At 37.8% G+C, this 14949-nt stretch overlaps 2 protein-coding genes across 2 annotated transcripts in view; one reads left to right on the top strand and one right to left on the bottom strand.

The window, feature by feature from the left end:
• LOC144634348 (structure-specific endonuclease subunit MUS81-like) overlaps positions 1–13214 on the top strand; it is a 29189-nt gene extending 15975 nt beyond the window's left edge. The window contains exons 7-18 of the mRNA XM_078493270.1: positions 5747–5835; positions 8201–8515; positions 8841–8890; positions 9258–9356; positions 9661–9738; positions 10093–10205; positions 10725–10841; positions 11390–11485; positions 11576–11701; positions 12343–12446; positions 12695–12778; positions 13088–13214. Of these exons, the coding sequence (XP_078349396.1) occupies positions 5747–5835; positions 8201–8515; positions 8841–8890; positions 9258–9356; positions 9661–9738; positions 10093–10205; positions 10725–10841; positions 11390–11485; positions 11576–11701; positions 12343–12446; positions 12695–12778; positions 13088–13151 (1335 nt within the window). The 3' untranslated portion in view covers positions 13152–13214. The remainder of the gene's footprint in view (positions 1–5746; positions 5836–8200; positions 8516–8840; positions 8891–9257; positions 9357–9660; positions 9739–10092; positions 10206–10724; positions 10842–11389; positions 11486–11575; positions 11702–12342; positions 12447–12694; positions 12779–13087) is intronic.
• On the bottom strand, positions 348–1776 carry LOC144634360 (interferon-gamma-inducible GTPase 10-like). The gene is made up of 2 exons (XM_078493292.1): positions 1530–1776; positions 348–830 (listed from the first exon to the last, which is right to left on the bottom strand). Exons 1-2 carry the CDS (start codon positions 1727–1729, stop codon positions 470–472), a joined length of 561 nt encoding a protein of 186 aa, XP_078349418.1. The 5' UTR covers positions 1730–1776; the 3' UTR covers positions 348–469.
• Positions 13215–14949: the final 1735 nt, after the last annotated feature.

Genomic DNA, 14949 nt, shown 5'->3' with positions numbered 1-14949 from the left:
CTCAGCGACTAGCTCTGAAGCATTGGCTGCCAAAAGTGTGCTGCTACATTTCACGACATCCGCTATCATTTGCCAAATTGCACGAACGCCATCTTGGGTGGAGAGACTGAGCATCAAAAAATGACTCGATCCTTCTTTGGGAAAACCAAGCTGGGATCTGTAAAAGCTGAGTTCGTGCGAAATCAGCCCGAAATCAACGGCAATGGATAATCCGGGTACTGGAACAGCTGCGCCAACAGCTGATAATGAAGCAACGATCCACATGCGTCCTTTGAGAATCTCAGCTTTCTCCTTTAAGATGTCGGTGGACAAGCTGCTTAAGCCAAAGGTCAGACTTTCTTTCTAGAATGGCTTTACTTAGGCGACCAAAATCCCACCTGGCAGGAAAGTGGTTACTTATCAGGAAAATATCTTCTTCACTCCTCAGCTGTTTAGCAAGATTTTCGGAACATTCGCTCCGGATTCTCTTTTACATGGCATCTTCATTGAATGATTCATTTTGCTCGCGCTTCTCGTGCTTCTCATTACGAACATCTTGATCAATTTTCGTGCGAATGAAAAAAAACTTCTTGTGAATCGATTTGATTTTTTTGGCCAATTTCAAGTAGTTCTCCTTGAATCGGTCGCTTGTGAAGATTAGGAAGGCATCGAACTTGTCCAACTTTACTTTCTCACAGTATGTTTTTTCAGGGTAATTTGGAGTACCTATTCCTGGTAAATCCCAGAACTTTATTTTGGGATTGGTTGGGTGAACATACTCGGCCAGCTCTTTAGTGGTCTCGGTCACGCCAACTTTGGCTCTCTTGCCAATGTTATCACTGCCATCAAGTCTACAAATACAAACAAACATACTAATATATACATGTTATTGTACTTTGAGACGAAAATAGCTTTGTCAATTTAAATCATGATGACACGATTCGCGAATCGTCTTTTGGCAAGTCAGCCAGGCAGTGTCGCGTAAATCGACTTCTGGGATGACAGGTCTTGTCGGTTCGAGTCGCTGTATACCCTGTATGTTTTCTAAGTGTTACAACAATCGACTTCCGGAATGACAGGTCGACATAAACGCAGAAGAATCTTGTCGATTCGATCGATTCAAGTGGAATTCAAGTAGAATTTTCTAAGTGTTGTATGCAAATCAATTCTTGAATAAGAAGTTCTTTAGAATGTATACCATTCCATTTTTTATGAAGTTATTTCTGTTTGATTTGACAGCATTGTACTTTCGTTTAAGTCCGTTACTAGGCCGTAGCTAGTAACAGGCGAACCAAAACACTTGCCTTCGGTTAAAATCTTGAATTAATTATTTTTTTTTCATGTTCCTGTAAGAGGCTATGCATTACTAGTAAGTAAGTACGTAAATATGCAAGAGTTTCTTTTTTCTGGAAGCCCATTTCCGTGCTTCTAGATTTCGAAATTTGACCTTCCAGCGGCTGGCGCATTCGGAACTTCTCAGTTGCCTCGGTTGTCAGAAAAGTCTGGCTATAGGCTTGCATAATTCATTCGTGGTGTAGAAATGTACATACCCTCGTATTGCATTGATGAAACTTGACTTTCCAACTCCTGTGCCGCCAGTTACTGCAATGTTTACCTCGACATCTTGCCATCCATCCAATTTCTGCTTAAAATATTTTTCAATGTGCGCAACGCCATAATTATCAAGGAATTCTTTAACACCCTTGGCATATTCTGACTCCCAATCCTTACCCGGATCCTTAGCAGCCATGACGAACGATGGGGCTAAATGTCTGAAATGTAATGGCAAATTTACATGATACAACCGCAACCACAAAATGCGAAACTTTTAGGGTCAAACCAAGCGTGCTCAGTTTCCCGAATTTTTTCAGATTATTTTTGCCTCATTAGAACACAGTACGAACGTAATCACGATCAGCTATTTCGCGCCTTCGTTTAGGGAGAGTTAAAAAGCTTGACCCCCCGGTCCCTGGCCCTTCCCGCAGTGGACAAGTTCAATCAATACACTACGAATTGGTCCGTGGAACATCCCCATCGTCCACCGGCCGACGCGGCGTGGAACACGGCCATCATGTTTGTTATTCTCCCTCACAACCGAATCAGGGACTGAAGAGGAATAATGTAACGTCCATTATTTCTGCTCTCAAATTTCCATTTTTCCCCTTCTGTTTCCAGACAAGCAAAAAATATTCCAGAGAAATTTCGCTGGTTATTCCAAAAGAAACAACGCTTCCCTTATTCCCCAAACCAGGGCCATTATTCCATCGCAAAAATTTTCGTATTCTACTGAAGATGGATCTGAGTCTTGTAACAAATTTGTTTTCTCTCGTGTGTGTCTTTGTTGTATTTTGACTTGCAATAACATTTTAACATTGCAAAAGAATTAAAAATAATTATATACAGCATCTCGTGTAAGTTTGTGTAAAGTGTGAGGCACTTAAGCTTTTAGGGGACCGTTCATTTTTTTATGGGGTAGGGGGGGGGAGGGCTGGTGGGATTTGATAGATAGTCACTGTTATATATAATGGCCGCCCCTTCTTCATCGAAAATTTTTTCCTGGCCCCCCCTCGAAATCCAAATTTTTTCCGATGACCCCCCCCCCCCAAAAAAAAAGAAAAAAAAAACAATAATGAAGTGAAATTCAAATATATCGAGCCTTGTGACTAAAGAATGTATCAGTGTACAAAAATCACATTCCCAAATACCGGTAGCTGGCATTGCCTCAACTGTTTATTGTGGATGCCGTCTATTAGTATGGGTTTTCTGCATTTGTAACCAATAAGCTGTTGGGTTGAGTTAATGGCGTTTGGTACATAACAAAGTCGGGGGGTCCGGGGGCATGCTCCCCCGGGAAAATTAGAATTTTCTGAACCTCAGGAATGTCATTTTGGGCATTCTGACAAGATTTTTTACTCTTACAGAAGCCTCTTTACAACACTTAAAAGTATAATTATTTTTAGTGACCCCCCCTTACAGACCATATTTTTTCGGCTGGCCCCCCCTTTAAAGTCAATTTTTTTGGGATGGCCCCCCCTCAAATTCCACCAGCCCCCCCTACCTCATAAAAAATGAACCGTCCCTAGTACCCGGTACCCTCTGAAGGGCAAAAAGCCAAGAAAAATGTATTACAAATAGAAATATTTGACGACAAAAATGCTTCTAAGTAATAAAATCGATATACTTGCGGCTTAATGTTACGGTTTTCCTTTCGATTGTGTGTTGTGATGCCTGCGTTAAATTTTTCTTTTTTCGTGCAGGAAAATCGTGTTTCTGTTCAAATTCGAGTTTACAACGTCGAAGGTCTCTTATTACTTTTTGCGTGGAAAGTGACATCAATTGGCTTAAGAATATTATAACCCCATTTTGCAAAATAGTAATTTTGGTAAAAGTACTACTTTGCGAAAGATGTTACGAAAATCACCAAACAGTAAAGGGATTAATTGTACGAGTGAGGAGATCAGACTTTTTCTAATTGCCACTCGTGCAAATTAGAAAAAGTCTGATCTGTTCACATGTGCAATTAATCGTTGCGAGAAGAAAAACCAATTTCCTTTTGATGTTAAGCTTAATGCTACCATAAATACGAGCTTCTAAATCGAGCGAATGTTCGTTTTTACGTGTCATCTTTGCTTTAAAAGTCGATAAGGTGTGCTTTTCATTGAAAAGACTACTTAAAATTTTACCTTAATGCCTTCTTGTTTCTTAAATTCTGTTCCGGGTTAAATTCGTCGATAAGAACCGTCAACGTTCGTCGTTTTCAGCACGGTTTTTGTTTTGTTTCTGTAGAAACAGGATCAGAATCAGAAGAACGCTTGTAACCACAATGTCAACACGTTTTAGCACAACCAAACAACCTGGTAAAAACATGTTCTGCAAATATCGTAATTATAATTAGCAGGAAAACGAAAAGTACGGAAATTTATTACAAATAGAAATATCTGAAGACAACAATACTTTTAACTTCGATTAAAGCGATGTATTGTTGAACAATATAGAGAGCCCTTCCGTGTTTAGTTGTTATGTAAACATTCTAGCAAAATTTCCATCCTTTTGGACGTTTTGGTTGACTTTGTAAATTTCCACCAATAGAGCGCTTAGAAGAGCAAATAAAGACACGATGGCTTCGCTTGTCTGGTGTTTGTTTGCATGGAGTTGGCGAAGAACTAGCTATTAAAAGGAAATTCATAATTCAATTGTAGACCCGCTAACTTTCGTAAAGCCTACAAGCACCTCATTCGGGTCCCGAGAATTCACTATCAATGATATCTTTCTCTTATCAGAAAAATTGACATGAAAAAGGCTACTGGGCTTGACAAAATTTCGTCTTAGCTCCTCTATTACCGCCATTTTCAACCGATCACTTTCGACGTGAATATTCCCACATGATTGGAAGAAGGCAAGGGTTTTCCCAGTTTTAATGAATGGCAGTAAGCTAGACCTGAATAACTATCGACTTTCTCGGTAATCCCACACTGCAAATATTTTTGAGAATCTAATTTTTGACCAGCTATACCAAAATGTAGATATAAACCGCTCAAGGGCAAATTGAAAGCAAAGCGATTAGGACAAAGGAAATTGCTGGTGTGCAAAAAACGTCATTCTCGCCCTGCAAGGGTCTCCTCAAATATTTCACAAACCCGTCTCTCCTCAAGCGTTTCCGCCGTACTTATCACTCATATTATTATGCTTATTGTTCCGCGAACCTGAAACGAAACACTATCTTTTTTTAAAAAAATAGCTACTTGTTGACGATTTTTTAAAAACAAAGCCGCGAGTGAAGTGGACTGGAAACGAGTTGTGAACGTGGTGCAGCCGTGTTTTTTTTTGCGTGAATTTCTGAGCGATACAATTAATTGTTCAGCTAGCGATAAAATTTGGGCTAAATTGTTTTGCTGTTAACCAATCAGATACGAGTATTTAAGCACTATTATAATTATAGATCAAACCATCTAAAATTAAAAACCCACAGGTGACCAAAGCGTACAATTAGAGTATGTCTGGGTAGTCGTGGGAGCGGTCCGGGCTCGAGGCTTGACCGGGTTTTCACTGTGTTGTGTTTTTGGGACACAACAATGCTGGGGGGTGTACCCTACGATGGACTAGCATCCCATCCAGGGGAAGTAGAACTATTCCTAGTCGCTTAATGCTACAAAAACCGGGATAAGCTCCGGCAAGTATGAGCCACTTGATTCGAGGCTTCCCTTATGGATAGTCCTACTCTTATAGTAGGCCCTGTAAAAAACCATGTCCAGTTTGTAAAAGCCCTTTTGATTAATGCAAGAACTAAATTTCCTGCTGTAAATAGGTGTGGCTATTCACAATTCACTCACCTTCAATACATATAAAATTGCTGGATTAGCAGCTTGAGTTATTGGTTGCTTCGTCATCACTTTTGCCATTTGTGAAGAAGAGTCTCCATACAAGGCTGTTGGTAAATTTTTGCTAAATTGTTGGCCGACAAATATTAAAGTAGATGTCAGAACATAAATTTTACCCATGGTCAAGTTTACTAAACATCCCATCGAAACTGTATGTGGTTGTAATCTGGGAGCTTATCATCTGTACTAAAAAAAAATCTAACGATACTTTAACCTAAGATGCGACAGCGGGCAGGTATAGTAAGTTTACGCCCTCTGTCTTTCATCAGATCCATCAGGCTCTCTGGTAAATAATGCTTTCTGGATCCGGAAACAAGGGTTTACAAATGCCGTACCTTGCAATTATTGGAAACTTGCTGGATTTAAACTTTTGAATTCATTTGTTACAGCCTGACCCAGGAAGTCATTACACAGCTTGGTCTTCTATGTCAACTCTTACAAGGAAAGGCTATATCATCAAGACAAATAATCCAGCTAGGTATAAAGGAATCATAATAGAGTTGTTTAAATACCAGTCTGTTTCAATATTTTGTTTACTGTAAGAATATTTTGCAACTGTAAATTATTTCAGATAAGTACGTTTTAGTTTAACTATTTTTGCAACCTGATATTTTGACATGCGATGCAACCCAGGTGGCTGATGTGTAGTCAATTTACCCAAATATAAACTTTGGACTGCTATAAAGGTCTTCGTGCCCCGTCAATTTAGGATAGGTGTGTGCTTCAAAGGTTTTTTAATTTTGACCCTATTTAAACTGAGAGTCCCAAAGAACCCAGCTGAGAACGCAATCCCTCGTCACATGTTTGTATACGATTTTATTATATAAACATCAGTGAAATACCAGGAAATCTTTCGCACGAAAAAATCATATCTTCACACGTGAAAATAACATGTTATTTTCACATGTGAAGATATCGATTTCGGAACATTTTCTGGCAAGTGTGCCCTGTTTCAATGCTTAATGAGCCAAAGAAAATCGATATTAAGTCGAAACATCCTCGGATCTTCCTCGGCAATCTTCGGCAATCTTCGGATATCTTCGGAAATTTTCGGAAAAGTTCGGAAAATGTTCAGAAACATTCGTACAACCTTCCGACAACATTTTGAAAATCTTCGGAAATCCTCGGAAAACGGTCGGAAATCTTCGGAAAATCGTCAAAAACATGGTAATTAGTAGGTTTATATAATAAACAGAATATTACATGGTTGCTTGGAGATATGAAGTTTATCTTCTCGTGTTCAAATCAATATCCCACTCGTTCGCTGCGCTCACTCGTGAGATATCGATTTGAACACTCGAAGATAAATTTCATATCTCCGCGCAACCATGTAATATCCTCTATGTATGCGTCATCTTGCGCGCGCACGAGCGCGTGTGCGCACAGAGCATTACGAGGTTTCTAAGAGGAGAAGCTCGACAGGGAAATCAATGGTCGTTTTCTTTTAAACGAGCATGGTGACCCCCTTTTTATTATATATTTTAAAGAAGAAAAGGACTCTCAATGATATATCTAAGTTTTAACTATTTTTGATTTTCCGATTTTGAAATATTCTCATTGAATCTTCATTAAGATCCGTTTTTACGTGTTTCAATGGAACCCTATAGTTGCTTTAAAAGCCCTTTTATTTCATTACTTTTCCTTTTTACGGCAAAATTTCGGCATTAACTTTTGCTTTTATAAACTTGCAAAGTACTTATAAACTATAGCTTTAGAGCGCAAAAACAAGTATGGTAACCCCGTCTTTTTATTTCATTTATTTGGTGTACTGGTTGTAATTAACAACTGCGCAAAGTTTGAAGAAATTTTGGTTACAATTTTTTTTTTTCATTGGAATCACCTTAAGAATTATTTGATAGTTTAGATCAGTAAGCTGAGTGTGTTAAGGCTATTCATCAATAATGTTTGGAAAAAATGTAAGGGGCATTATATTCAGTAATATTTCTACTTTTATTGTCAATGCAATGTCAAATGACAGGTGATAACAACAATAACAAAATTAATCAAAACTATAACAAAATTCTCGATCGGTGATTGGTTATCAGCAGCCCGATTTGAGCACTAATAGGACAGTGTGCGCGTCATGCTTGTAATTGGACAGTGTAATAGGGCAGTTAACGCGTCATGCCTGTGTAATTGGACAGTACGCGTCATTTTGCGCGCGCTGTTGTTGTGCATTTTGTTGAGTAAACTGCTATGTTTTTCAGTTTTTATAAAAACGTTAAACCATTTGACTAAAGGTTAGTTTGTTTCTCAAATTTTGTCATAGTTTTGATTAACTGGTAATCAGGACTTCGTGTCGTCCAATTCTGTCTGTAATCATACTCGTGATTAAACAAATCGGACTCCCGCTTCGCGGTCGTCCGATTTTGTTTATCACTCGTATGATTACAGACCGAATTGGACTCCACTCAGTCCTATTACCATTGTTAATCATTAACTAGCTAAACATATTGTCTTGACATAATAATTTCCAAATTCCCAGAACAAATATTTAGTGAAATGTATGTCGTTCAGTTATGGGAATGAACTTATAAGGCAACAGATATAATTAGGCTTGGGCTGCAACTGAGATTTCAGCATATTCGTACACAGAGAGCTATCAAAGTGCATAGAAAGTGAATTTCCATGTTAACGTTATGGTTTTTTGTGTGCCACTTGCCTGAAGCACTCTTGTTAATGGTCTTACTTCTTCAGCCTACTAAAATGTCCATAAATGGACAAACGTCAAACCAGTGTGACTTTGCCAATATGTTTCGGGCTATGTATTGCGTCTCGGATGATGCAGATGAAGCAAAACCTACATACATGTGAGGTGTATTCCTGTCAATTTGTGTTTTTAGATATTCCATCACAGATGCAGGTTGTACATTAGCTGAGAAGCTTGAGACTGTAACAGGAGACAGCTTGTCACCAGTATTAACAGGAAGTGCTGCAACCTTTGTTACTGACTCAATTAAATCTTCATCACATGCCTCAATTGATTTGACATCTGACCATAACTTTGACAGTTTATCTACTGTGGATGTATCAAGGAACTCGAAACTGTGTGTAGACTTAAAAGAAAAGGTTTCAGATCTCCATGACAATTCTGCAAGTAGCCATGGCAGATTTACGAGCATAGCAGAAAGAAAAGAAGAAGAACGTAAACCTGCAAGGTATGAACTAGGGAAGTATTAATGTTGAAAGTAATGCCAATAACACTGTCTTCGCAATGGAATTGTTACAGAAGAATATTAAGTTCGTTTTCTTGCTCTCTAATTTCAACAAACGGATTTTGTCCTGGTTAATTTGTGGCCTGTTCCCTTGATCGCGCTTGGGCCATAAATCAACATAAAAAACGAAATGACTTTATCTATGCTTTACCGAAAAAAAACAAGGTTAATAAGAGAGTTTGTATATGAAAAACTGCAAAATACATATAGTATTTGTGCATGTACATTAAGTACAGTATAATAAATATAATTTTTTGTTGTTTGATAGAATTTTAGAAGAAGACGCGAGCTTCACTCCTGATTTTGTCCTGAGACCAGGTATGTGTTTGTAGAAGAGAAGACCAAAGACAATCGATAATTTATAACGTTAAGCTCATTTGATATGATATTTTTTTAACTGATTGTCATCGACAGACAGTAAATTAATTGTCTGTTTTGCAAAGAGAACTTATCAATAAACAAACCCGTTTATTAGATCAATTTCATTACCAATGCTCAAAATTACTAGAATAATAACTGTCGTTAGCTCGAGTAAGCGAGGATCTGTGAAGAAGGGAGAGGATTTAATTAAACAAAGATGATCGACACAGACGGCTTAAACGACTTAAAAGAGAGTTTTTTACTGCATAATACTTGTCCTGAAGACACATTTGAGTAGAGGCTAAGGTTTATTGTTTTCTCGTAGGGACATTTGATGTTATTTTATGTGTTGATGTAATCGAGACAACAGGAGGACAGGCTAAGTCAAGAAAAGATGCTCTTGTACCCGAACTGAAGAACAATGGTACATAATCAACTTATTATATAAAGCTGCATTACTATCTGTTGTAGTTTAGTTTTGTTTCTGGTATGAACGTTATCAAACAGTCTGATTTTATTCTCGTTTTTGTTCTGTGTAATCTAATAACGGGGATCAGACTGGTTTGAACAATTTCAAACCAAACGCAAATAACAAATCCACTATTGTTTGATGTTGGCTTTCATATTTTACAACTATACGTTTAACTATTATTCTTAATCACCATTTAACTGACCATTCTTTTCAAAACAAGAAAGATTTGAGCATGTTCATTTGAATTCCTTCTCAGGAGTGCAATTTGATGTTCGCAAACTTCAGCTGGGCGACTTTCTGTGGGTGGCCCGAGAAAGAACTGTTCCAACACCAGGTACAGTGTAGTCTTCCTAGACTCCAGTTAAAGCCAAACAAGATCTCTATTTTGCTTATATTTAAGGAACTTTGATGAATCTGCATAAACCTCTTTAGTCCGAAGCGCAAGTTATCTTAAAAGTTTGGTCACATTTGCACGAAAACATTATTTCCTAATGGAAAGATTTCTTTATTATTTTATCAACAGTCCCCTCAGCAGAGAACTGCGCGTATACAGGGACTATAATAGAAAACACTGGGCGAACCAATCAGATTCGCGGATTTCCAATAGAACACGATGAGTGTCTACTTAATGTAGTTTGGAGCAAGTAATTCTTAGTTTGGTTATCATGTCTTCTGTGCACATACTTAGGTTGCTTGTCAGTACCAGTGGCTCGGGAATTAGTTTTGGATTATATTATTGAACGGAAGAGAATGGATGATCTCTGTGGCAGTATCATCGATGGTCGTTTCCGTGAACAAAAGGTATTGTCAAAAAGTTACATCTTATTTTTTTTTATTGAATTTTGTTCTATTTAACCTCTGCTTACACTGACGCAAAAGTGGCGAAGAAGAAATTAACAAATCTTACGCGCTTTTCACTTTTTCTTTTTAATACGCAAATGAGAGTTAGTTTCTTCTGAAACTCTTCTAAATATTTACATGTAGAGTAAACAAATGTTTTTGTTTTAAGTTTTACAATAGGTATGTCGATATGTCAGCATTTTATTTGATAGCTTATGTATTGCGACATCTCAAAGCCAAGAAAATTGAATTCACCACATCGGCCACCAGTACCTTAGTACATTTACATTTGCTTTCAAAAGGACAAGGAAGGAGATTTTGATTCTTTGAAATTTGTTGAATATGCCCAGCACAAGTTCAATGTCCACGTGATGTAACACCATACTTAGAGAACTAATAACTGAGTTTGCCTACCTTGACTACTGTAATTCTCTCTTCGAAAGTTAAAACTTTTATGTTTTCCCTGCTTGATTGTTATAGTTTCGACTTCGCCATTGTGGCCTTAATCATCCAATTTACCTTGTGGAGGATTTTGGTTCCATTCAGCACATGAGTCTTCCAGAGAGTACACTACTACAAGCTATTGTTAACACTCAGGTTGGTCAGCAGTTGATTTCATATCGGCATGTTAGAGTAACGTTAGGAACCTCATTCAGCTCATAGGCTGGTATCCAGAGGGGAACTGCATCTAAAAAAAAATCACGTAAAAATCTGAAAAGATAATAAACTACTTAGTTAAATTACAATCAATGTTTGGTTTCGAAACAAAAAAAACTTAAACACCTCACAAATTAAAAATACAGTGGTCATAAATCAGGCGTAATCAATAATAACATAGGGTTGACGCCGATAAATAGGGGTGCAGATGTAAAACGTTTCGATCACTTTTATTAGTGATCCTTCATCGAAACGCTTTACACTTTTATCCACTTTTAATTATTGTCATCCCTATTTTATCACCTACCACTGTTATTTCACAATATTTTGGCAATAATAATTGTTATAGCGTACAGCAGCCGTCACGTGGTAAACATAACTAACAGAAAATAGCGTTACTTCTTTCTCCTTGGTCCATGCAACCATACTAAGTCTTGTTTTTTGCAAACAGGAAAATAAATTTGTGTATTGTTTATGAACGCCTTTAGGTAGTGGATGGCTTTTTTGTGAAGCGGACACGTGACCTGAAAGAGACTGTCGCTTATTTGACGGTCATGACTCGGTATCTGCAGAGACTTTACTCGGTAAGTCCTCAGTCAAGTCCTTCAATGTAGCCATGCACATTTTTTTCGTAATTTTCATGCTCTTTTATTTATCGTCCAATTTCTGCACAGAATAAAACCCTTGCCAGCTGTCCCCAAGGAGGCTTGGAGCAAGCGCGGTCAAATAGCACCAATGGAAACGATAAAATGTACCTTATGAATTTCCCAGACTTTAACGACTCGACTGTCAAAAACAAGGTAACAGGATTTTTTTTTCACTTGGCAGTTTTGTGCTCAACAACAATAATCCAAGGTTCATTTGTAACAGACGTGTTAAAGGAACTGCAATGTAGACCGATTATTCGGGACGACGATTTCCTTGAGAAGTCATTCGACGTAACATTCTTTTAAACCGGCTTTGCTCCTTTTGTGTGTGTGTGTGTGTGTGTGTGGGGGGGGGGGGGGAGGGGGTGGTTTTATTGACTAAATGCAAGTTTAAACTGTCTACTAAAGAGTAGATGGAATGTATGGACTTCCGCCTGGAAATACAAATAAAATGGATTTGTGAATACTTTACTTGCAGTCTTCACAAAACCTTTCTTTTGTCATAAACGAATGTTGATATAATCACACGTAGGAGTATTACTACAAAGCAATTATAAACAGAAGAAAAACAGCATACGCAGTCTGTGGCCAACGTTTCTCAGGCGAAACATCTTATTCAAACTAAAAAAACGTTAATTTGAAGACAGGACTTAGTACTTGCCTTTCAGACGTCGGATTTTGGATCGTTTTTGCGTGTCATTTTAATCACGAACCCAGTTTCCCGTGCTCTTTGGAGAAAATCTGGATTACAAGGCTAATAACTGTTTTCCTTTCCCTGCGATTGTTGTTTGTAGGTGATGACAGTGAGTGAGGTTTTTGCCAAACAGCTTATGCAACTGAGCGGTGTATCTCCTGATAAAGCTGTTGCCATCTTGGAGAAATATCCCACTCCTAAAAGGTACCGAGCAGAATTTCATAATCTAAAACATTTTTTATTCGTTATTTACAGTAATGCGTTTTGTTCTTCTACTTTTAATGAGGGGCTTCTCCAAGAACCTATTGCTTTAAGCCACAAGCCCAACTTGATGAAATTCAAAACTGGTTCATGTATGGTGCAAACAGGAATTTCACTGGCGTTGAAAGGAATTGAGGTAGATGAGAAGCTATGAGTTCTTTACACATACTTTGTTTTACCTATGTGGCTAGGTTGCTAGATGCATACAAGGCGCAAGATAGTGTGAAAGAGAGGGAATTACTCCTGTCTGCTCTGAAGTGTGGCAAGAACCAAAGGTACTTGATGTTCGCTTTAAAGTATGGCAGTGATTTGTGTTTTGGGGGTAGACCTTTGAGTGCATATGAAAGAATTTTCAGGCTTTAGTAGGTATACCTCTAGATTCCTTAGGATCAATAAACTTATAACGTTTGAACAAACTTAACCGCTAGGATATTAGGTTTGCTGTAAAAATAAGAATCATTAAGGGCTGAGTGCTGGCCACACGAAGCAAAGGGAACGTAAGTTTAACACATCTATAATATTTACTAATTAGATATTCAGCTTGTTAAGCTTAATCTAGTGTCGTTTGTCTTTTAAACCTACAGGGCACTGGGACCGTCTGTTAGTAAATTGATTTATCAATTGTTCTGCTCGCCTACCCTAAGCTGAAAACGCGAGAATACCATCATTCTGTGGTGTTGGTTACTTCTGAAGGTGTTGCGGAAGAGTGTTTGACTTAGGGACGGACCAATATTTTCTTGGAGGGGGGGATGAAAAATTTTCCTCTGCAAACTTTTTTTTTAGTTTATGCACCTCTGCAAACATTTTTTTTCGAAATTCTTACTATTTTTTGTTATTCATATCGTTTTTGCAAACAATTTATTTTGTCTTTCCAGGCCCTGCAAACAATTTTTTTCAATATTTTTCATCCTCCCCCCCCCCCCTCCCTCCAAAAAAATAATGGTCCGTCCCTTATTTTGTTGAAAATTTTAATACATGAAGAATTGGTTACACTGACTCAGGCAAACACACTGAAAGGGCTAGACAGCCATTGAGGGAACTTGGAACTTGTGCGGCTAACCTTTGCTGTCGAATAAACCTCGGCAACTCTCAGTGAGTTCATTCGTTGCCAGGTTTAAACCAGGAGAGAAGCTGTCGATATTTTTAATTTAATACACTGAAGACTAAGAGAGACTCGATAACAGTTTCACGGATAATAGAGAGATTTAGCTTCAGTTTTGTAATGGGAAGCGGTAAAGGTCAGAATGCTGCCGATTCTGTTTACTTTTTCTCTAATGTTTTAAATAAATCCATCAGAAAAAAGATAAAATATTAATAATGTAATATAAATTACTTTTTCACAACAAACACGAAAGTATTCACTTTGGTAGTATAAGAAGCAAACGGCAAGAGTTTTTCCTTATGCCGTTTTCGGGAAGAAAAACAAACGTACTCTTAAACGCTCCCACGATTATTCTCATATGATTTGACATTGAAATTACATTATGTGATTGAGTGCTGTAGTTTTGTTATAATAAATTCGTTTTTATCAACTTTGTTCATTTTTTTGTGGTATGTGCTGTATGTACAGAGCTGTACAGCAAGGTTCGTACAAGTTATGAAAAACCTGGAAGGTCATGGAATTTTAGAATTTCATTTTCCAGGCCTGGAAAGTAATGGAATTTAAGTGTGCGTCATGGACAGTCATGGAAATGGTATTGATTCTACAAAATTGTTAGGCAGGTTATCTTTTGCAAGGAAAGATATTTTTTTGAAAATTTCCGAGAAATTTTTTTTTCGAATTTAGGTCATGGAAAACTTTGAAAAGTCAGGGTTGCCACGGTCAGGGAAAAAAAAATTTCAAGGTCAGGGGAAATCTAAGTTTTTGTCAAAGTCAGTGAAAAGTCTGGGAATTTTGGCTGAAGCAAAAAACAAAATGGATTTTTAGGGCGATGTCAAATGCCATCCGTTCAAAGTCCCGTGAAAAACGTACAGATCAAAAATGAAGAGAAGAATATCAATGGTCTGCAAAAGAAGCTGAAGCAAATGTAAAAAAAAGGTTGGGCTTATTTGTTAATTCACCTAATACCCGATTCCCTCTATAGCGCGCGCCTGCAGGGAATCACGGTAGTTGTATTCATCAAGCCATGCGCAAGACTTAGCAACGTGGTCAGGGAAACGTTAGGGAATTTTTTTAGTTTTAATGAGTGGCAACCCTGAAAGACATGGAAAAGGTCATGGAAAGTCAGAATTTCAAAAGCTCAAAAGAGTACGAAGCCTGTTTAACAGTGAGCTGACCAACTGTAAACTGGTCTTTTTATTTATTGATGACATGTTAGCTGCAAGGAAAAAAAGAGATGATTCTACGACGTAAACATGATTTCTGTCATAATCACCACATGGTGACATGAGAAATCTATTTCAGTTCGGTGGTACTGACCAATGTTGAAAAGGGTGAAAAAAATTA

Source organism: Oculina patagonica, chromosome 13 (assembly GCF_052425735.1).
Source record: "Oculina patagonica isolate OP01 chromosome 13, crgOcupat, whole genome shotgun sequence".
Lineage (NCBI taxonomy): Eukaryota > Metazoa > Cnidaria > Anthozoa > Scleractinia > Oculinidae > Oculina > Oculina patagonica.
This window is presented reverse-complemented; position numbering and strand designations above follow the sequence as displayed.